This window comes from Gorilla gorilla, chromosome 4 (genome assembly GCF_029281585.2).
Source record: "Gorilla gorilla gorilla isolate KB3781 chromosome 4, NHGRI_mGorGor1-v2.1_pri, whole genome shotgun sequence".
Lineage (NCBI taxonomy): Eukaryota > Metazoa > Chordata > Mammalia > Primates > Hominidae > Gorilla > Gorilla gorilla.
Genome location: NC_073228.2, coordinates 64,150,623 through 64,174,946, shown reverse-complemented (window position 1 = coordinate 64,174,946; position 24,324 = coordinate 64,150,623). Strand labels below are relative to the sequence as shown.

Sequence of the window (24,324 nt, the reverse complement as noted above, 5' to 3'; positions counted from 1 at the left end):
TTAAGTTCCTGAGCTGGGATTAGCTCTTCACCTTCCACACGGCTCTTTCTGCTTAATCACCCCCACCTTTACTTTGCCTCTTGGACAGAGGCCATCTAACAGGAACAGGTAGAATGAGCGTTAGGTGAGGGTGGCAGTAACAACAGAGCACATTTGGGTTTGGTGGGATGGGCTGAAGAGTGCTTATCCTTTGGAAAACTAGAGACTGGTAGACTTCGAAGGCTAACTTGAGGTTCGGCCCTCATAATCCTGACCATCATCCCCAAGTATTAAAATGAAGGTCACACTCATTACTCACAAGACACCACAAACCTATTTCTGGGGCTTCAGTTTCCCTGCCTGTAAAATTGGGACAGTGATCCTCTGTCTAACCCATGATGGCAGGCAGACTACCATCTTGCCTGCACCTGATTGTGACTCACCTTCAAGCTTCTTCTTTTGACCGACTGGAGCACACGCCGGTTAGGGGGGTGCTTCTTGTGGATTCGGTTCAGGAAGTCCACTTTGATGACATGCTGCGAAACAGTGTCCTGGAAACGATCAAACACCTGGCACCGATTGCTCAGTGTCATATTCTTCTGGTTCAGCTAGGGACAAAGGAGACACAACCTTGTGGTGAGCCTCAAAAGGCACCTCCTGTCCCAGTTAACCCCATTCCCTGTGTTTAAAAACTAGAAGCCCTCAGCCACATAGGTTCCCTCAATTAGGGACCAGGATGTCGGCACTCTTTGTCAGAGAGCAAGGGAACATGGATGAGACTTCCTACTCAGCCCTGCCCAGTCCAGTGGAAGACAGCCAATATGTTCCTGCTCCGTAGAGAGCCTTAAGGAAGGCAGGAGAAATTAGCCAAGACGTGCCCTTCCAAATTCAGCCTCTGACAGTCTTCTGTTCCAGTTCAGAGAAGCCTCTGTCAGGGCCCTCTAATAGCAGCACAGGTTTCAGAGAAGACGTATGCTTCGACCCTTAAGAGACCCACACTCCCTTCCCAGGAAGGGCCTCTCTCTAATAGGAAAAGCAGGACTGTGTCCTACATAGGAGCTTGGCTGACAACTGGGTCAGAACCAGAAATCCGTGTGCTCTGCTCTATTCCTACTCCGTGGTACCAAGGAGCATAAGTTAACCCATCTTGATATCAGTCTTCCTCTACTGGAAGGGAAAACCTTGGATTGCTCTTAGACGCCAAAAGGAGAAAAGAAAGAAGAGTTTCTGCAATAATATACGAAGGCATATAGAAATTATGCCACTTTTCCTATTCTACATCTGGGCTCCTACATTTTAATTCAAAAGAAAGGACCTGCTGTGGCAGCTGCCTAATTCATAAATCAGGAAAAACCTTTAAGTGGCTAACAAAAATTTAACCCACTAAGAATTTCTCAACTGCTAGAAAGCTGCTCTTTAAGTTTCACATTTGGGTAAACTGCTTATGGTCATTTTTTTTCTGGTTCATCAGGAAGCAAAACAAGACTAGGAGAGAAACAAGGAAGCAAAACAAGACTAGATTTTCCTCCTAGAAAAATCTTTGACTGGCATGAGTCAAAAGAACACAAAGTAACTCTTCTCTTCCATGTGTGCAAGTCTTTAACCGAGGTTCCTCTCAGTGCAAGGTCAGCAGCACACTGCCATGAAGGCCAACGGTCATTCCATGGTTATCATCATTTGACAGACAATGTCTTAAGCAGTAGCCTTTTTAATTCGGAAGGCTGCTCTTATGAGGGAGCTCCTCCTCCTCAAATCCTCTCCCATTCAATCTTGTGAGTGACTGTTCTAACTGCCTATAAAGAGATGTCCTAAACTTCTTTTGGAGATAGCAAGTGACAGCTCTTTTCTAGCCTCAGTCTGGAAAATAAACCCAAGACTCTTGGAAGAGAAAGCAATAGGACCTTCACACTATTATTCATTCAACAGCTTATTTACTGAACTTCATTTGGTGCCTGGGACACATGTACCCCAGACAGCCAACGATTTATTTCCTTAAGGTTGGATCTAATATACTCCCCTTTTAGGGCTGTAACATCAACTGCTTAATTCCCTATAAGTCACTTACAAACAACCAAGCACTAGTGAGTTAAGTCTGTATGGGCAGCTGAAACAAAACATTGTGAGAAAAAGCATAGCTGAAATATGTCAAAATGATCAGAATTGAGTAGGGTGGCCTGCAGAAACCAGTACCTATGACAATGTGGTGAACCTGGCACCAAGCTGACCTTAATATGCTTTCTGCTAATCAGTCCATGCTCCAGCTATGCCCATTGAGGACTGAATGGACACTGCTGTGCTTACCACCACATGTTCGATGTGATTTGGACACATCCATCTGCCCAGGGGCATGGCAGTGAGCGGCGGCTCGAGGCAATCCATGTGAAACAGGAGAGGGCAATAGTCACACTGGATGAGAGGAGCCACACGGCAACTCCTGCAAAAAAGAGATGTTGGCCATTTCTGTGGCAAGAAAAGGAAAATTCAAACTAACTTTGACCTGTGGAACAGCCTCCCCTCCTTGATCCTAACATTCTCCCCCATCTTCCTCCAGTGATTCAGTTACATTTATGATTAGAAAGATGGATGGGGCTGGTGCGATGGCTCACGCCTGTAATCCCTGCACTCTGGGAGGCCGAGGTGGGCGGATTGCCTGAGGTCAGGAGACTGAGACTAGCCTGGCCAACATGGTGAAACCCTGTCTCTACTAAAAATACAAAAAATTAGCTGGGCGTGGTGGTGGGCACCTGTAATCCCAGCTACTCGGGAGGCTGAGGCAGGAGAATCGCTTGAACCCAGGAGGCCGGAGGTTGCAGTGAGCCAAGATGGCGCCACTGCACTCCAGCCTGGGTGACAGAGAGAGACTCTATCTCAAAAAAAAAAAAAAAAAAAAAAAAAAAGAAAGATGGATGGATTTGGGGGCTCCCATTAGGTTCTCCATTATTCTCTCTTCTAAGAAGAACATGTCTTGTGGGAAAGTGAATGTTTATTTGGAGTACAGCTAAAGTGGCAGAGCAGGGATGATCAATGCTCAGTACTCACTAGGGGAAAACAGTGAACTCTGCTCTGATCTTCCTACTTCTTAAAAGAGAGAGCCTACTTCATTAAAAAAAATCACTAGCAACCTTTCTGGAGTCTTAACTATAGCAAGAAAATATTTCTCTCCTGCATGAAGCACTCAGCAGAACTGACAATTAGAGGTGTGCTGGAAAGATGATTTTGTAATGTATTCATGTAAGCAGGGTTCAAAAGAGGACTAAGCAAATGACAACTACGATTTGTAACTACAATACTCCTGGGGTCCCCAAGATGCACTGGAGCCACAGTTTGTCCTGGCTCAGAGTTCTGCCACTCTACTATCTAGTTCCCTTTCCCTATACCTTTTGCTGTGGAACATTTCTTTTTGATAGTTACTTTCTCTTGCTACCCTGCTCTGACCATAATACAGTCCTTCTAACACACCCAAGCCAACAAGTCCAGCTTCAGTAACCGAAGCAGCTGGTTTCTGTCAAAGAGATCCTATTTGAAGGAAACCAGTGTCCCAGAGACTATAACTGGGGCAGTCCTAGGGGCTTTTGGAAGTCATCCAGTCCAATACACATTATCATAGATCCTTATACTACTTTTAAACTTATCTTTAGTGATTCAAGTTAATGTTTAGTTTAAGTCCAACTCCTCTTGCTCTAGTGTGTAAACACAGTTTTTTTGAGATGGAGTCTTGGTCTGTCACCAGGCTAGAGTGCAGTGGCGTGACCTCAGCTCACTGCAACCTCCGCCTCCTGGGTTCAAGTGATTCTCCTGCCTCAGCCTCCTGAGTAGCTGGGACTACAGGTGCGTGCCACCACACCCAGCTAATTTTTGTATTTTTAGTAGAGATGGAGTTTCACCATGTTCACCAGGATGGTCTTGATCTCCTGACCTCATGATCTGCCCACCTTGGCCTCCCAAAGTGTTGGGATTACAGGCGTGAGCCACCACACCGGGCCATTGTTTTTATTTATTTTTATTTATTTTTTTGAGACGGAGTCTTGCTCTGTCGCCCAGGCTGGAGTGCAGTGGCGCGATCTTGGCTCACTGCAAGCTCCGCCTCCCAGGTTCATGCCATTCTCCTGCCTCAGCCTTCAGAGTAGCTGGGATTACAGGTGCCTGCCACCACGCCCAGCTAATTTTTTTTTTGTTTGTTTGAATTTTTAGTTGAGACGGGGTTTCACCATGTTAGCCAGGATGGTCTCGATATCCTGACCTTGTGATCAGCCTGCCTCGGCCTCCCAAAGTGTTGGGATTACAGGCATGTGCCACAGCGCCCGGCCCCTTGTTTTTGTTTTAAAATACAGGGTCTCGCTCTGTTGACCAGGCTGGAGTGCAGTGGCGTGATCACAGTTTAGCCTCCAGGGCTAATCTGCTTAAGCCTCTGGAGTAGCTGGGACTACAGGTGCGCATCACCATACCTGGTTCATTAAAAAAAATTTTTTTTTGTAGAGACAAGGTTTCACTGTGTTGCCCAGGTTGGTCTCAAGCTCCCAGGTTCAAACAATCTGACCGCCTCGGCCTCCCAGATTGCTGCGATTACAGGCATAAGCCACCGTGCTCAGCCTCAACACAGTTCACAGTACTCCTGTACTGTGATTCTTCAGAAAATTTGTTAACACATACACATTCAAGGCTCTCGTCAGTCCATTAGTTAGTCTCCATGTACTCATACTATCAGAATATGGGCTGTTCACATTTAACATACATGGTCTGGAAGAGGTGATGAGAGAAAAAGTATCATCTGCTAAATAATGAGAAAGAGCCCCTTAGTATGAAAGAAAATACCTGTTACACGTGAAGCAGACTTTGACGGGTAAGGGAACGAGACCATTGTGATCTAATTCATGCTGTGTCTTCTTAACATTTTTCCCTGTGGTTTCCTCCTTTCTTCTCCTCTTGCTAGAACCTAGAAAAGAAAATGATGGTGCTGAGCTATCCCTGGCTTCAGAGTTCCTAGCCTGCAATATGGAAACAACATTAAGTGACAAAAACAGATCTTAAGCATGTGTCATGGCCTAAGCATGAATTGCTCTCTGAGGCCCCTGGGGTTGATTTTAAGTTAGAAAAAAGAATGAGAAGGGAGGAAAAAAAAAGAGACTAATACATAAGTCAGAACCAGAAGTCACCTGTTCTATGGCAGAAACACATCTAACTGTTTTGCAAACATAAAATGGTCAGAAATGCTAGGTTAGATACAGGCAACCTAAGAAATGTAAATGTCCAAGCCACATAGTCAACAAGGACTATTCTGTGGAGTTGGCCTGCAGCCTTGAACTACTGGGCTCAAGCAACTTTCCTGCCTCAGCCTCCATATGAGCCAGGACTACAGGTGTGGGCCATCAAACTCAGCTAACTTTTTTATTTTTATTTTTTGAGAGATGGGGTCTCATTATGTTGCCAAGACTGGTCTCTAATTCCTGGCCTTAAGCAATCCTCCTGCCTTGATCTCTCAAAGTACTAGGATTACAGGTGTGAGCCACCACACCTGGCCCACATTTTCATAAAAATCAGAGAAGCTTTGATTCTATATGCATCCTTCTTAAGCCTACCAATTTCACTTTCTTTGGGAATAAAAACTAAGACCTAGAAGCTTTACGGTATCAAGAAGCCAGGACTTAAAAAGAAAGAATGGAGGACAATTTGGCAATATCTATCAAAACTATAAATGTATAGTTTTGACCCAGCAATTTTATTGTCCTATAGACATAGTCACACATCTATACATGTATATAATGATGTATTTACAAAGTTATTCACTGAAGCACTACCAGTAGTAATGAAAGATTTGGAACCTAAATGTCCATTAATAGAAAATGTCCATTAATAGAAAATGGCACTGGTTAAATAAATTATGACGTATCTGTACAAAGAACTACTATGCAACCATTAAAAAAAGCAAGAAGGCCAGGTGCAGTGGCTCATGCCTATAATCCCAGCACTTTGGGATCCTCTGAGGCGGGAGGATTGTGTGAGCACAGTTTGAGACCAGCCCTGGCAACATAGTGAGACCCTGTCTTTATAAAAAATATAAAAATTAGCTGAGTGTGGTGGTGTACACCTGTGGTCCCAGCTACTTGGGAGGCTGAGGTGGGAGGATTGCTTGAGCTGTGGTCACACCACTGCACCACAGTGCAGTGCAGCCTGTCTCAAAAAAAAAAAAAAAAAATTCTATATTAATATGAAAAGACTTCTAGAACATATTTTAAAGTGAGAAAAAAAAGCAACGTGTAGAATGGTTTAACTAGCATGTTACTTAAGGGAAAATTAATCAGCATATATCTGTATTTGCTTTTACATGCACAAAGAAATTTGAGAAGAATAAACAAGAATCAACCAGTGGTTACCTGTGAAGAGCAGGAAGGTGGAAAGTAGGCAAATGGCAGACGGGTGGGAGGGAAATTTTCATTGTAGCCCTTAATATTTTTTGATTTTTGAACCATGTGAATGTATAATACTTTTTTTTTTTTTTTTAAAGATAATTCTGGGGCCGGGCGTGGTGACTCACACCTGTAATCCCAGCACTTCGGGAGGCCGAGATGGGCAGATCACCTGAGGTCAGGAGTTCAAGACCAGCCTGAACAACATGGTGAAATCCTGTCTCTACTGAAAATACAAAAATTAGCCAGGCATGGTAGCATGCGCCTGTAGTCCCAGCTACTTGGAAGGCTGAAGCACGAGAATCGCTTGAACCTGGGAGGCGGAGGTTGCAGTGAGCCGAGATCGTGCCACTGCACTCTAGCCTGAGTGACAAAGTGAGACTCACAAAAAAAAAAAAAAAGGAAAAAGATAATTCTGGGGGAGGGGTAGGAAAGAAGTTCAGAAACTGAGAAAATGGAAAACTGAGTAAGCCCTGTAATGGCTAAGACCTTCAAAGATCTCTCCAAGCAGAACCAGGAACAGGAACCCAAGACAGTAGCTACATGAACAGTGACTCCACAGGCAGCACTGCTCTTGTGCTGGTCCTTTGGGGAAACTGGGGTTGGGAAGGGATATGATGATGGTTTGGCTGACCTGGTAGTGCAGTGGTACAAGTCAGTTCATTGGGCAACTGAAATTGGGTGGGGTTCCGCTCCATGGCGGCAGCAATCAGCAGCTCAAAGGGCCGCCTCAGCTGGGGCTGCACATAGTCTGGCTCCGCTGCTACTGGTTCCTCATCCACGTCAATGATGTCTTCGTCGACATCATTCTGCTCAGAGGTGGGGGTCTCTGTGCTGGCGCTGGATGTGGGTGTGCCAGGCCTGCTGGCTCTCCTTTCCAGGATCCGGGCATGGGCAATGGCCTTTAGTTCAGTTTTGCTGGCCGATCTGTCCAACAAGTCAGTGTCACTGCTGGGGGATGTAGTCCGTTTGCCAGATTTGTCCACCAGTCCATTGACATGACCCAGCTCCTTTTTCTGCTCTCGTTTCTGTGCAAATGAACAGGTGGGCCCATCATGAAAAGTACTATGAAACAAAGAGATGGCTGCTACAAAGTCCTGGTAGACCACTAACCAAAACTGTAAAAGGCCTTCACATATCACAGACTCATCTACCTGGTCACTTGGAACACTGGTCTGTTAAAGTTGACACAACTATAACTGAACTAAAGCTGACAAAACTGTTGCATCAGAGAATCACCAAAAAGCGTGGTAAGTTAGGAATAACTATACAAAATATATATCATTAACATTAACTCATCATATGACATACAACATCTATAAAGTATAGGGTAAAAGGCTAAAAAGGTAACACAGTGAGAATAAATTTAGTGAGACCAATAGTAAAAATCAATGGGGCAGGCACGGTGGCTCACGTCTGTAATCCCAGCACTTTGGGAGGCCGAGGCAGGCAGATCACCTGAGGTCAGGAGTTCAAGACCAGCCTGGCCAACATGGTGAAACCCCATCTCTACTAAAAACACAAAAATTAGCTGGGTATGGTGGCACGTGCCTGTAATCCCAGCTACTCAGGAGGCTGAGGCAGGAGAATCGCTTGAACCTGGGAGGCAGAGATTGCAGTGAACTGAGATTGTGCCATTGCACTCCAGCTTGGGCGACAGAGCAAGATTCCATTTCAAAAAAAAAAAAAAAAAAAAAAATCAGTGAGATCACTATAGAGCCTCCTGACCTCCTGAATGGTTTTAAAAATAAAAACTTTGCTCAAAATAAGTGACACTTCTTAGAAAGTGGGGAAATGGAAAAAGATTAAGTGTACTCAGTAGGACTGGATATCTGATAGTACATTTTCCTCCAGGACTCCAAATAGAGTGGTCAAATGAAGGTTTAACACTGATCTCCAGGTAGGAGACCTGTGATCTTGTCCTATTTCTGCCACGGATCCCCTCTGACCTTGTGGTGACTCAGGCTGGTGGGCAGGAATTTCTTCATCTGTAAAATGAGACAGAAAAATCTTTCTCCTCCTCCTCTCAGGTATATGGTGGAGGGAGATAAAAAGGGTCATATATACGAAAGGGATAATTTGGAGTTGGAGTAGGACCTAGTGCTTCCACTACGAATCATGATAGGGCCTGAATGTCAGGAGCTGATGAAGGCCAGAGGATGTATTATTTCAATCCACTTCAGTGTAAATACAAGAGGCCAAAGGGGAGTAGTGCTGGTGATGGTGGAAAAGGCAGACTTGGCACTGGTAGGCAAAGAGGTCCATGTGAAAGGTAAGAGAGGCATCTCAGGAGAAGTGCCATGTTAGAAAAGGGCATACTGTAATCCCCAACAAGTAGCTCTCCTTCTAGAAAACTGATGAAGAGGTAACAGAGGTTTGGAATGAGAGAATTTGGTTCAAACATTGGTTCTGTCAATACCTTTGAGTCCTTGGGAAAGTTAATCTACATTTTTGAGCCTCCGTTTCTTCCTTTCTAAAATGGAAACCTATGGCCAGCATTCGGTATCCATCTATAGCTGGATGGATAGATAATGGGATAACGTAATTAAAACACCTGGCACACGATGGGCACTAACATAATATTTCCTTTTCTCCACCGTCTTTACCTCTTTTCCTTCAGCTCCCCTAAACCTTTTCAGGTCCAGCTTTTTTGAGCGGCAAGTTTGAGAGGGCTCCTAGCTGGCAGGTGCCTCTAACAGGCCCTGCTCTAACCTAATTAGGGATGCACAGGAAAGGATCTTGGAAGGTGGAGAGGCTGGAAGACAGCCTGGTTTATGGAGAAATTTAACTACAGCTGTGGTTAGGTGGTTGACTTGGCTTTGGCTTGCTTTAAAATATGAACCCTTATGCACGTATTTGAAAAATAATGTCTGCTTGTTTACTTTCTTTCTTAAAGGCTGAAACTGTTACACACATAAACCACAATCTTAATCATCTCATCCTGTTTCTGCAACCAAGGAAGTCATCATTCATTGTGACATCATGTTCGGGGACCAGGCAAATAGAGGTGAGGTCACAACATAGGAAAGTTGCTTGGTGTATAATTAGTGTGGGGAGCACAGGGGGGTGGATTACAATGCACAGACAAATTCTAATCCATAGCCTGTAATTTGAGGGTTGGGTCAATCATAATTTGGGTGCAAGCACACCTACTTCCTTTTTTAATAAGGGAGAATTTAGCTCTTGTTACCCACAAGAGTTCTCAAAGTAGAAAATAATAAACCATGTTCTTGAAGCCAGTACTGAATTATCAAAGCTGAAGGAAGGGAAGCTAAAGAAAGATTAGGCAACTTGGGGTACAAATGCGTTCAAAATCCTCTCCGTCAGTATGCCAAGTCTCTGGATACCAGTGACTTATTTGCCCTGGGGTGAGAGAAAACTCCATTTTCCATCAAGCTGGAGAAGCAGCCTTTGTTTTTCAGCCATGGATAAGGCCACTTATTAGGAGGACAACAAGAAGGTAAGACTACTTCTGTCACTAGTGACTAAACATGGCTCAGTAAGTTAACACACCTCTTCTGCCCATTTCAGCAGCCCATGTTTGGATTTTTAGGCCCTACTGGATTCCAAACAGTCACCATGGGAAGAGTGGGGTGATTCCAGGGCTGGAAGAGACAAGAAGAAGGGACAAGAATGCCTTCAGGGCTAGGCCTTCTTAGCTCTAGCGTATCAGTGCTCTGGATCAGGCTTTCTGGACAGTCTTCAGAAAGCAGCATTATTACCTTTCGGCGAACAGTGCACCGGTGACACATCCACTCTCCAGGAGGCAACATTTCTTCACTCAGTGGAGGGTTACTGTGGGGAACAGACAAGGGCAAGACTAAATAACTAGCCCTTTGAGGCAGGAGGAAAAGCCTAGCTAGGTTTGCATGTTCCTAAACTCCTATTGTGGCCAGTCCTGCAGGACTGCTAGGGTTGTCTCCTCCTTCGAAATGCCTAAGTCAGCATCACTCATAATAACCTAAGGAGTGAGCATCCCTTCCCACACCTTAGAGAAAGAAGCCAAATCCAGAGCTATTAACACTGGGTTTGTAGGGAAAGGTATAATAAAATAACTGAGAGGTCCTCCACACTGTTTTCTTAAAGCCTGTTAGTGTAGAGCCAAGCTTTTCTAACTGCTGTTCAAAGCCCTGTCACATGGTCCCACCGTTCCATCTTCCCAGACCCCTTCAGGTGCTCTTCCCACTATTCAAATGGAAGACTTCCTATTTCTTCCTCTAGAATACTCTTCCTTTAGAAAGCTATGCCTATCAAAACTCTATTCATCCTTTCATACCTGCCTCAATCAGCTGTGATGGATTAAAGATAGCTGAAAATTATCTGCTCTGCCTCCCATCCACAGGTAATCCCTTTCCCTCCTCTTGAATTGTGCTTGTCTTATGACTTGCTTTGACCACAGAATGCAGCAGAGGTGACAATGTTGCAACTTCCAAAGCTGGGCCTTAAGAGATCTGCAGATTCTATTTTTTAGAAATATGCTTGGAAAGTTCCATCTCAGAGCCCTGCTGTCATGCTATGAGAGAGGACATGGAGGAGACAAGGTATTCCAATCAACAGTTTTGGGCTGGGCGTGGTGGCTCACACCTGGAATCCCAGCACTTTGGGAGGCCGAGGCTGGTGGATCACTCGAGATCAGGAGTTCAAGACCAGCCTGGCCAACATGGCGAAACCCCATCTCTACTAAAAATATAAAAATTAGCTAAATATGGTGGCACATGCCTGTAATCCCAGCTATTTGGGAGGCTGAGGCAGAAGAATTGCTTGAACTTGGGAGGTGGAGGTTGCAGTGAACCAAGATCACACCACTGCACTCTAGCCTGGGCAACAGAGTGAAACTCCATCTTGAGAAAACAAAAAACCAGCTTCAGCTGAACTCCAAGCCAACACGCAGCAGCAACTACTGCTACGTGAGTGAGTCATCTTGGACTTACCAGTTCAGTGAAGCCTCCAAATGACTGCAGTCCCAGCCAACATCATGTGAAACAGAAAAACCACCCAGCAGAGCCCAGGCAACCCTCAGAACTGTGAGAGATAATAATGAGTTTCTGTACCAGGCCACTGAGTTTTGGCATAGTTTGTTATGCAACAATAGATAACCAAACAGCTTTTCCATGAGTTCATATTACTCCTGTATCTTGGACCTCTTGCTGCATGGGTTAGTTCTCTTTTGGCACTTCTCATGCTTTGCCCATTTCAGCAGTTCTCTTATTTATTTTATTAGAGGGACTAGGACAATGATTGGATCTCTTCCCTCCTTGTATTTTTATAATACAGAGGTTGTGCACACAGCAGATCACCTGAGATTGGAAGACCAGCCTGGCTAACATGGTGAAACCCCATCTCTATTACAAATACAAAAATTAGCTGGGCGTGGTGGTGGGCACCTGTAATCCCAGCTACTTGGGAGGCTGAGGCAGGAGAATCCTTTGAACTCGGGAGGCGGAAGTTGCAGTGAGCCAAGATTATGTCATTGCACTCCAGCCTGCGTGACAAAACTCCATCTCAAAACAAACAAACAAACAAACCAAAACAAAAAACAGGCCAGGCATGGTGGCTTACACTTGTAATCCCAGCACTTTGGGAGGCCGAGGCAGGCAGAACATGACGTCAGGAGTTTGAGAACAGCCTGGCCAACATGGTGAAACCCTGTCTCTACTAATAATACAAAAATTAGCCGAGTGTAGTGGCACGCGCCTGTAGTCCCAGCTACTCAGGAGGCCGAGGCAGAAGAATCGCTTGAACCTGGGAAGTGGAGGTTGCAGTGAGCCGAGACAGTGCCACTGTACTCCAGCCTGGGTGACAGAGTGAGACTCTGTCTCAAAAACAAAAAAAACAACAAAAAAAAGCAAACCACATTTATGCTTAAGAAATTCCTACCATTGAGTTCTTGGCTAAGTCACCTACTTGGAATGGTATGCAGGAAATTTTTCTTCAAATAATGGGGGAAATGGTAAAAAAAAAAAAAAAAAAAAAAAAATTGAGTATTTTTTTTTTGAGATGGAGTTTTGCTCTTGTTGCCCAGGCTGGAGTGCAATAGCGCGATCTCGGCTCACTGCAACCTCCGCCTCCCATGTTCAAGCAATTCTCCCGCCTCAGCCTCCTGAGTAGCTAGGATTACAGGCATGTGCCACCATGCCTGGCAAATTTTTTAGTATTTTTAGTAGAGATGGGGTTTCTCCATGTCGGTCAGACTGGTCTTGAACTCCTGACCTCAGGTGATCCACCAACCTCGGCCTCCCAAAGTGCTGGGTGTACAGGCGTGAGCCACTGTGCCCAGCCAAACTTGAGTATCTCAGAGCTTAAAGTTATGCTGTTTTACCATTTCTACATAAAATAGCACTTGACTTGGCAAATTTTCTTAGCTCCCTGTTTCCCCAGAGCCCCAAGCATACATGTCAGATGCCCACCAAGGCTTCACAGCTCATTACTTCCCTTCCTCCCTGTTTCCTTAGTGAAATCTCAGGAGGATGCTTACCAGGAATCAGGAAACTGGAAAAACAATGGCCTGCTGGGACAGATCTCCAAGCCCTAGAGGACCACAGGTGAATGTCACCTGTAAGTCTCCGCTCATTCTAGCCAATGTAATTCTACAAAAGGCCACATCTAAACTACTGAAATGCATGCAAGTAATTTTCAAAGGCCTACAGACTCTGCTATGCTTCAGTAGCTGTCCTATCAAAATTAACCCTGAAGGGTGTCACTTCTGATTCTGTTTCTCATCATTTCTGTTCATCTGCCCACTGGCTTTGTACCAAGATATCCTACATCAAACATTTAAAACATTTAAAGTAGAGAAGATAAGACCCCTGTGGCCAGAACCCTCTTCTTTCTCCAGCTCAATCAGTTGGCCGGCTCCCTACACAGACCATACTGTTTCTCATCTGTGTCTCTGCTCACTCCAGGGCTGCTACCCACAACTACACCACTCTTCCCTAACTACTTCACCTGGTAAGCTCTTTATCTTTTGAGACTCAAGTCACGTATTCTTTCCAGGAAGCTTTCTCTGAAAGTCTCTGGTTCCCCAGAGCACTTCTGCACCACACTGTATTCAAACCATTACATGTCTGAATCCCCTTCTCCATGCCTCATTTGCCTTTGTACCTCCACACCCTGTACAATGCCTGGCATGTAGTAAGTACTCAATAAAGCTTTAAAGAACTGGGGAACACTAAGGAATGGGCTTCTAGGAAGTGAGTGTAATCCTTCAAAGCTATGAGGTGAGGTAATGCAATGGGGCAGGCAACTGTTTTGTGGGTTAAATCACACATGAAATTACTTATGTTTTCTAAGTTACTACACAATGAGACGGAAGAGGAGTCCAAGTCCATACTGGCAAGCCTGTACTTATTGAACCATCCCACCTCTACTCATTTTAGTCTTCTTTAAACAATTTGATTTTCAATCTCGTTTATCTTAACACAAGGTAAAATGCTTACAACTTGTATTAAGAGGCTCTCAGAAGTAGCATCTTGCTAGTTTCTAAAGGATCACTTTTAGAGTTACCAAGTTTAAGAACACACTTCTGGCCGGGTGCAGTAGCTCATGCCTGTAATACCAGCACTTTGTGAGGCCGAGGTGGGTGGATTGCTTGAGCCCAGGAGTTCAAGACCAGCCTGGGCGACATGGTGAAACCCCACCTCTATTAAAAATACAAAAAATTAGCCAGGTGAGGTGGCATGAGCCTATAGCCCCAGCTACTTGTGGGGCTGAGGTGAGAGGATCACCTGAGCCTGGGAGGTAGAGCCATGATCGTGCCACTGCACTCCAGTTTGGGCAACAGAGTGAGACCCTGTCTCAAAAATAACAACAACAAAAAACAAACAAAGAAAACCACACATTTCTTAGAACTCTAGATAATGACCATAGGCTCCTTTTGTTAAGCCTGCCCTAAAGTATGGATAGGGGCTATGAATTTAGGGAGTAGTCCAGGGAAACCCAAGCATTGTCTCCCAGATGAAGACAAAAACATTTAAAAGACTGAGGCCATCATTCCTTTTTTTTTTTTTTTTTTGAGACGGAGTCTTGCTCAGTTGCCCAGGCTGGAGTGCAGTGGCGCGATCTTGGCTCACTGCAACCTCTGCCTCCAGGGTTCAAGCGATTCCCTTGCCTCAGCCTCCCGAGTAGCTGGGATTACAGGTTGGTTGCCCGCCATCACACCCGGCTAATTTTTATACTTTTAGTAGAGATGGGGTTTCACCATGTTGGCCAGGCTGGTCTTGACCTCCTAACCTCAAGTGATCCACCCACCTCAGCCTCCCAAAGTACTGGGATTACAGGCGTGAGCCACTGCACCTGGCTGAGGCCATCACTTCTTAAGATTTGCTTTTTTTTGTTTGTTTTGAGATGTAGTCTCACTGTATCACCCAAGCTGGAGTTCAGTGGCATGATCTCGGCTCACTGCAACCTCTGCCTCCTGGGTTCAAGTGATTCTCCTGCCTCAGCCTCCCGAGTAGCTGGGATTACAGGTGCCTGCCCCCATGTCCAGCTAATTTTTGTTTTTTTTTAGAGATGGGGTTTCACCATGTTGGCCAGGCTGGTCTTGAACTCCTGACCTCAAGTAATCTGCCTACCTCGGCCTCCCAAAGTACTGGGATTACAGGTGTGAGCCACTGTGCCTGGCCAAGATTTGCTGCTTTCTTAGGGACAGAACATGCATCTTGAAATAACAAATTTGAAAAGATGGTATCTTGGGAGAAGGCAGTAATATCTAAGATTAGATGGATAGGAAAGAAAGGTCTTAGAAAATGATCATCATAGGCATAGCTGGAACACAAGAATCACCCATCATAAAGCTTTCTCATGACCATGTTTCCTCTCTGCTTCAAGCAATTAATTCCTTTCAAGCTATTTAGAAGGCAGCTTTTCAATTCAAACTTCTATCTTTTTTTTGAGGCAGGGTCTCACTCTGTTACCCAGGCTGGAGTGCAGTGGGGCAATCTTGGCTCACTGAAGCCTTGACCCCCTAGGCTCAAGCAGTCCTCCCACCTCAGCCTCCCGAGTAGCTGGGACCACAGGCGCATACCACTACGCTGGGCTAAATTTTATATTTTTTGTAGAAATAGGGTTTCACTATGTTGCCGAAGGCTGGGTCTTGAACTCCTGGGCTCAAATGGTCCGCTTGCCTCTGCCTTCCAAAGTGCTGGGATTACACGTGTGAGCCAACATACCTGGCTCAATGCAAATTTTTTAGAGGAAAGGGATTCATGAAATGGTTCCAGGAAAGACACTGTCATTGGGGTAAGCTCAGGAACCAATTCTGAAAGAGGCTGTTTTGCTCCATATCAGAAATACTGCTGACAGGGAAAGGATTCCAGGGAGAAAGGAGATTCTGCAGCCTCACGGTACTCATGTACTTATTCTGAGGACTCCCCACCTCAGCTGCCCATCTCAAAACTCCTTCCGCAGCTGGGTGTGGTGGCTCACGCCTGTAATCCCAGCACTTTGGGAGGCCAAGGTGGGTGGGTCACTTTAGGTCAGGAATTCGAGACCAGCCTGGCCAACATGGCAAAACCCTGTCTCTACTAAAAACACAAAAATTGGCTGGGTGTGGTGGTGTGCACTTGTAGTCCCAGCTACTGGGGAAGCTGAGGCAAGAGAATTGCTTGAACCCAGGAGGTGGAGGTTGCAGTGAGCCGAGACCGCATCACTGCACTCTAGCCTGGGTGACAGAACAAGATTCTTCCCAAAAACAAAAACAAAAACCCCTCCTTCCTTGGAAGAATGGTATTCCCATAAGCCTAGTGTGCAACTCTGAAAACAATTACATGCACACCAGAGTCTTTAAATCATGATATGCCTGTCAAGAAAAAAAGGCTCTGCCCTCGCTCCCTCTCATCCTCATGTATCAATGAAGACAGGGTCCTGGAGGCCATCCTTTATAAGAAAAAATCATTAAAAGTTAAAAGTCAAGTAACACTGAGATTACTCTACCAGAGTTTCAGCTGCTCAGCAGTGAAAACACTATAATGAGACAATGCTGCTTTTGTAAAGACATCAATGTGTTTCTTAAACTAAAGCCTAGAAATAGCATAGTGATAATTTCATTGACATCTAGGTATTACCGTTCACAAAGTATTTTAACAGATGTTCTTATTTGATCTTCACTACCATACTGTGAGATAATTCTTATTCCCATCATACAGATGAGGAAACTGACTTATCTAAAGCCACTAAGTAGCAGAATTGGAACCCAAATCAAAGTTTCCTGGCTCTTTGAAATCTTGAGCCTAAGCTATTTTTGTTGTTGTTGTTTTGTTTTTGGTTCACTCTCAGGATATGCTTCAGAGCCCAAGGTTTTGTTTTTGGTTCACTCTCAGGATATGCTTCAGAGCCCAAGCTGTTTTTTAAGAACCTTTAGTAGTTTTCTTATTTCTGGGGTACACAGTGAAATATCCATCAGGGTACCCTCCTTAACCTCAAGGCTGAGCATTTCCTTCTACATCAGTCAATATTTATTGAGTACCCATGACTTTCTCATCAATGTACTAGGTACCACACTGAAAAATGAACGCAAAGCAAACAAATTATCATCTACCCCATCAAAAAAGTAGCCTAGGCCAGGCTGTAGCTCATACCTGTAATCCCAGCACTTTGGGAGGCTAACGTGGGAGGACTACTTGACCCCAGGAGTTAGAGGCCAGGCTGGGCAACATGGTGAGACCCCATTTCTACAAAAATACAAAAATGAGCTAGATGTGGTGGCATGCATCTGTAGTCCCAGCTACTTGGGAGGCTGAGGCAGGAGGATCACTTGAGTCCAGGAGGGCAAAACTGAAGTGAGCCATGTCCACACGACTACACCCCAACCTGGGCTTCAAAGCAAGACCCCGCCTCAAAAAAAAAGTAGCCTTGGGGAGAGAGGATCAAAATCATCCATCCACTCAAACATTATTGGATGTTTGTTTTAGGCTAGACAATGTGCTAAGTGCTGGTATTTCAGACATGGTTCTTGATTTTAGGGATCATGGGCTGGAGATAAGGTGAAAAGGACATGCAGTAATGAGAACATACATAATCAACTACAAACTGATTCTTACCATAAAGACCCACATAAAACTCAATTGCTTATGGATGCCAGAATCAACGAAGAGCCCCAAAGTTTGGACATTTGGTACCTGAAGGTGACATGCGATTTTTTCCTACTCTTTTCATAATTCAGAGCTATTTAACAAATGGTAATTCAGCCAGTGAGCCTTTAAAGACAGTGAAGTTAAGGATCGTGAGGAGTTCAGGAGGAAGCCATAGTTTCAGAAGCAGGTATATTTCTGCATTTTGATAAAATATCTGATAAAAGGAAGGTTCTAGCAGTGGAGACATTTCTTCTGAAAATGAATGTTTAAGTCTGTCTAGAGCACAATAGTGTTTGAACCTTTCTTTTCTTTCTTTTTTTCTTTTCTATTTTTTTTTTTTTTTGAGATGGAGTCTTGCTCTGTTGCCCAGGCTGGAGTGCAATGGTGCGATCTCTGCTCACTGCAACCTCTGCCTCCTGAGTTCAAGCAATTCTCCTCTGGAGTAGCTGGGATTACAGGCACCCGCCACCATGCCCAGCTACTTTTTGTATTTTTAGTAGAGACGGGGTTTCACTATCTTGGTCAGGCTGGTCTCGAACTCCTGACCTAAGGTGATCTACCCGCCTATGCCTTCCTAAGTGCTGAGATTACAGGCGTGAGCCACTGTGTCCAGCATGTTTGAACCTTTAGATTCCGTCTGAGAATTATCTGAGTACTTAGGATGGTGAGCTCTGGAATAGTTGTCTTCTGTACCTGAACTGGCTTGTCTTGGAAAACTGGTAGCTTTTTAGCCAACAAGCCAAGGACCTCTACTTTATTTTCTGGCTTCAAAAGAGCATAGCCTGCATTGCTATGAGACACGCATTCTTTTCCATAGGCAGAGATGACAGTGCCCTATGAAGAGAGAGCTCTTGCAGAGTATCTTCCCATTTTCACTGCTGTTGATAAATTTCCTCCCAGATCATTTGTTAAAAGGCCCTGGCCTACAATTCCTGGCCAGAAAGCGACCGTTCACTGCTTTTACAACTCACTATTTTATTTTATTTATTTTATTTTTTTATTTTGAGATGGAGCCTCACTCTGTCGCCCAGGCTGGAATGCAGTGGTGTGATCTCAGCTCATTGTAGCCTCTGTCTCCCGGGTTCAAGAGATTGTTGTGCCTCAGCCTCCTGAGTAGCTGGGATTACAGGCATGCACCACCACACTGGGCTAATTTTTGTCTTTTTAGTAGAGATGGGGTTTCAACACGTTGGCCAGGCTGGTCTTGAACTCCTGACCTCAAGTGATCCGCTCAAGTGATCCGCCCTCCTCTGCCTCCCAAAGTGTTGGGATTACAGGTGTGAGCCACCACTCCTGGCCCCAGCTCACTATTTTAACCACTACCTGATCTTAAAGACATGCTGTTAGTTATAAAGCTGTTCATAACAATAAAGCCCTAAATCTTCAGAAACTGTACATTCAATTGGAGGGTATGTTTCTCAGTTTGGTGTGGCTCTCTGTGAGGCCTAGAGGGCCTACAAAGTGTTAAGAGTAATATTAACATACAAACCAATTCCTAAAGCCAACCTCTTCAGCATGACTCCAACATACCTAGACTCCCATAAACAAATCCAAATGGCCCATCTCTACTGCTGAGAAGGTTATCTAGATCAGTCTATTTCTGGAGTCATCAAGGAGAAAACCACAAACATACATCCCTCAGCTAACTGTAATGCCTATACTGACAGATTTCTGTTTCAAAGATTCAAATCGAAGCCCAGAGCCAGATGATCCCAACTCTCAGCCCGAGGTTAAAGTTCAGTTTTAATTTAGAATGCCTTGCATTCACTAATAAGGCTGCAGCTCAACACTGCAAGTGGAAGATGTTGGTAGTTGTCATGGTTCTTGGCTCTCTAATTAAGAGGATCTATTTCAAGTCATATACCAGTGTGGTTGATCTGAGTCTAACCTCACTCATCTCCCTCGCCTATTAATACATGTGAACCTGCACGACATTAACATTTACTTCAGATTTAGTCGCTACCAGTGGGACCTGTTGCTCCACAGCACCATGTTAATTATCCATCCATAACAAGCAGTTTCTCAGTCTGGAATTGGAGGGGAGAGCGGGGGATGGGGGAATAAGAGAACAAAGGGAAGAGGCGAGAGGTAGAGGGAGAGAAAGCAAGTAGATGAAAAATATTTAAGAAAAAGTACACTCCATTTTCTCTTTCTGGATTAACAAAATAATTCTATTTAATACAAATACTTAACAGGAACACTATGTAAATAGCATATCCATATACAATACACCAACAGCCTACTAAGCAGGTTCTCTTCCAAAAGAGGTCAGTCACATGAACTGGTAGGGTCCTTCTTGTCAGAACCCGTAATTCTTCAGGAATCAGAAGCTCTCTAGCCATCTATGGCAGTTTCAGTTTCAGTCAAAATAAAACATCAGTTGGACTAAAAAGAAAGAGTTCAGTGCCCCTATCATCATCTGTATGCCTCCCCACCCTTTTTTTTGGTGGGGGAAGAGGTGTTCAGCAAGCAAACAATAGGACTGAGCAGTTTTGATTTTTAATTTCGCAGTTCACGGGGCTCATCCATCCACCTGAGGACCACTACCAGATAAAAATCCTGCAATTATATTTAGTCTCACTGTGTAAGACAAACTGCAAAACATAATACATGCTCAGAACTAGCCTACTCTCCCTCAGACTGGCCCTGCGGCCCTCATCCAGCTCAGAAAATGTGTTGATACTAGCCAAAATGGGGAGTGAAGGTGATCACTGAAAGGACCACAATCATGTCTCAGCCTCCTAGCAGCCATTTTGCTCTATAAAGGGACCCATGAGCACAGAGAACCAGCCTTTTATAAACGAAAACAAACTTATGTCCTGGAAAAGCTAAGTGGTGCTGGGTAAAGTTTAATTTAAATTTTAATTTAAATTAAAAGTTGCATTAATACACCCAAATTTTAAAGTGCATGCCTTGAGGGAACAACATTTAATGAAATGTAAATGTCAGCAGAAATAGCTAGCTTCCTCTGGACACTTGTGTGGGCATCAGCTTTTCTGTTCAAGTATGGCCTGTCTTTTGCAGGAAGATAGCTATGTTGAAGGATATTAAAGAGATGGAAGGAGAAAATTCATAGGGTCCCTCAACCTTAATCCCTTATCCTCCTTCATCCTGGCTACTGACTCAAACACCACTAATGCCACAAAGTACATAAAAAGGTACAAGGACTGTTGGGTTTCTCATGCAAAGCCTCAGTGAGAGTGTTAACAAGGAAACAAATGAAGTGCCAGAACATTACAAATGCCCCATTGAGAAACTTAGCTAGTTGCGTCACTTCCACAGGCAAACAATCCTTTTAAACTGGCTGACTGTGCCCCCAAGTTTTATCGCCTTCTATGTAGAGCTGGCTGGTGGCATCTTCCCAGTAAAGGACACCTGGATACGAGCGTTACTAGTTAGTACAGGGAAAAAAGGAAGCAGGGAGGGTAGAGCACTGACAGTTATACCAGGTGTTTGCCTCTGCTAACTTTTCTACAAGCTGAGCCTCAGTCTCAAGGGCCTGATCTATCACTAGCCTGGTTTGGCTATTCTTGCAATTCTGGCTTCTCTACAAAGAATGATGGGCTGGGGTGCAAATATTTTAAAAAGGGCCTTCATTAATTCACCTCATGATAGATGCTAGAGCCCACCTGTTTTGGAAAAGGGACAAAATTCTGGCCTCAACGGTAATTTTCTCACACTCTTGGGAACATTCCATTGGAAGGAAGAACCAACAACTGCCAACTCTGTATTCTGGAAGAGTCTCAGAGGTATGGAAAACTGGGTACTATTCTATTGCCAAATTTTAACAGACTATCAAGAAAAAGGAAATAGCCAGGTGACACACTTCTTGCAGACACAGCTCAGGAATATAGGCCAGTTTACAGTTTATATATATTGTACCTAAAATTCTATAAAGGCTCAGAAAACAAAAAATACTAACAATGTATTTAAAACCCAACAAAATCAAGAGAGCAGGTTTCTTTCTTTCTTTTTGAGATGGAGTCTCACTCTGTCATCCAGGTTGGAGTGCAATGGCACCATCTCAGCTCACTGCAACCTCCGCCTCCCGGTTCAACTGATTCTCCTGCCTCAGCCTCCTGAGCGGCTGGGATTACAGGCAGGCGCCACCACACCCGGCTAATTTTTGTATTTTTAGTAGAGATGGGGTTTCACCATGTTGGTCAGGCTGGTCTTGAACTCCTGACCTTGTGATCCGTCCACCTCAGCCTCCCAAAGTGCTAGGATTACAGGTGTGAGCCACCGCACCCAGCCTGAGAGCAGGTTTCTACTTAAGACCCAGCTGCTTTTTCCTAAGGAGGGACTTTGGTTTAATTTACCCTCCCCTGACAGGGTCTATAGAGAGAGGAAAAAGTGAGAATAATATTATTTGGGCCATGCCAGCACAGGGATTATACCCCCCTACTTTTACCCTTACCCTCTCCCATCCCCCAATTCTACTCATAAACATCAAAGCTCCCCACCCTACAGGACTGAAGTAATCTTCTGGGCATGCTGTCAAACTGTGCTGTCATGGTTTGATGCCACAGCTAAGTGCTGACTTGGGCTTCCAAAGCCTTCCAGTTATACCCACCAGTGACCTATTTATGAGCTGAACATACTTCTCCAGAGCAATGATTTTCCCCTTTGGTGCACTTTTCTTTCAGATGGTCCCTAACCAAAGAATGATCACCCTAAAGGTCTGCATGTGTACACACAAACGGTGAGCGCTCAGGAAAGCCCTCAAAGAAAGGCAGCAAGCCTACAAACCTTGGATGTGCGTTATTTGCTATAACAAATAAAATGGAGATACTTTTCTTAACATACAGCTTACTTCAACACCAACAAACTGTAGCCTGCAGTCAGATGCCTGATATCATAGAATTAGGCATTTCCTTTGGTATGACAGTTTGCTAAGTTAAAATGGCTAAGTGTCACCCATGCCAGGCAAAACAACAAGGACCACAAAGGAGGGATACAGCAAAACAAAAATGACAAAGCAAAACAATGTTTATTAAAAAGCCAAAATTACTGACAACTCTCTCTACATTTTAGATGATGCTTTTGCAAAAAACAGCAAATAAGATCAGGGAAAGTTAAATATAGCCAACCTATGTATAGAACTATGACAAGTTACAGGTTTAGACACATTTAATGAGATTAATGGAGTATAATTTTCACAATTATAATGTATTCTGACCAGTAATTGATGACTGCTAATTGAAAAAGTTCACTGTAGAGTTTCCCTCTAAAGCTGAGAATCAGCAGAACTATGATGGTTTAGTGAACGTGGGAATTAACGAGCACTCAGCTGATCACAGGAGCCTAGGGGTAGTGGAAAGAAAAGCAAGAGTAGGTCATCATTGCCTTATTTCATAATGCAGAGGCTTCTTTAAACTCACTTGAAGCTCTGTGCATTTCATTAGTTTCTCTGCTCTGTTCTCTGCACAAATGCAGACAGGAGAAAAATAATATTCAACATCCCTCTGAGGACCATAGCTGAGTAAAAAAGGTGCTTGTGCTGCCACAAACAGGGGTCCACCTGGAACTCAAGCTTGCTAGTAATTCTGAGAGGTTCCCCTATCCCTGCCTGGCTTGGAGGTAAAGTGATGTCTTTGGGCTACCGTTAAATTCAAACCCTGCAGAGAGTCCTCTTTTGCTCACTCAAGCTTATTTCAAAACGAGCCTCACGCAGAGAGCCCACATCAGTGGGAAAGACTGACGCTACATTCAGGCACGGAGTTGCTCCCTGCCCTGCTGTTACTCTGTATGTCTTTTGTCCTGTCAAGGCTGAGAAACATTTCTTGGGAGATATCCCGTAAAATTTGTCAGAAAACAGGGGAGAGGCAAAAATTAAACACCAAAGTCACTAACTTAAAAGAAAGCAAATGTAATTAAGGGAAAAGAAATTTTCACCTTGTGTTTGTGTTAACAAAGGTATCATCCACTTGGAATAACCCAGATATCATTTTTGTTCCCCAACTACTGTTTACCTTTGCATGTCTCTCATCTGTAATACCACTAGGAATTACACGGCAGTGAGAAGAGGAAATGGGTCAGCCTCCGGCTTTCAAGTAGTTTAGTGAGCATTTATGTAGTACGATTATAGCAAAAGGGAAAGTAGGCAGCAGAGCAAAAGGGACTCACTCTTTGAGTGAGCAAGTCAAGTTTTTCATTACTTTGAAAATTGCATCAATCTGCAAGGTGCACGTGTAATTTACTTATTGTGAATTCCACAACAGCTCTATGTAGTAGTCAAGTTCCTTCTTGCTGATGGGTCAAGTCATGGATTCCTCCTTTTATTATTAGTGTCTATTGTATGCCTCAGCTTTTGCCTCACACAAAATGTGCTAAAACCTCATCTTTGTTCTTATTTGCTGAGACTTAGGTTTAGGAATAACCTTAGGCTTAAAGGATAAGGATTTTGATATCTGGAAATGGCAGGCAGAAAAAGGAGTCACATTCTCATTCTTCTTAACTGCTCTCAAGTCCTGGGAAAAGCAGTCAGCTAGTGACCTGTGCATGCGTCCTGGGCATGGTGACAAATCTGCAATACCAAAGTGGCTTTCTGAAATTTGGTCTAGGACTTGCACTGAATACAATGTCCTCCTCTTTCAGGAAACTGGCAGGGGTACAGCCGTGCTCCTGTCCTGTATTCTCTTGGGAGGCACGCATTATGCAGAGGTTCTCTTCTAAGTGTCACTCATTGAATGGCAATGCAGCTGGCCATGTTGTACTCCCTGGGGCCTCTAAGTCAAAGGAGGAGCCCAGTGGAGGGGGGAAAACAGACTTTTTTTTTTTTTTTTTTCTGTTCTGGTGACTTAAAACGCTAGACCTTAAAACTTGAATGCATTTCCAGGAGCTTGTGCTGCATTAATATATAAGGGCTACCA

The 24,324-nt window shown here is 44.2% G+C and overlaps 1 protein-coding gene across 1 annotated transcript in view; it reads right to left on the bottom strand.

Annotated features, from left to right (window-relative positions):
- The window catches only part of PHF12 (PHD finger protein 12), a 46,265-nt gene that overhangs the window by 11,576 nt on the left and 10,365 nt on the right, over positions 1 to 24,324 (bottom strand). The window contains exons 3-7 of the mRNA XM_004042027.5: positions 10,106 to 10,178; positions 7,018 to 7,411; positions 4,792 to 4,912; positions 2,281 to 2,413; positions 423 to 587 (exon numbers count right to left, since the gene is read on the bottom strand). Coding sequence (XP_004042075.1) covers positions 423 to 587; positions 2,281 to 2,413; positions 4,792 to 4,912; positions 7,018 to 7,411; positions 10,106 to 10,178 — 886 coding nt within the window. The remainder of the gene's footprint in view (positions 1 to 422; positions 588 to 2,280; positions 2,414 to 4,791; positions 4,913 to 7,017; positions 7,412 to 10,105; positions 10,179 to 24,324) is intronic.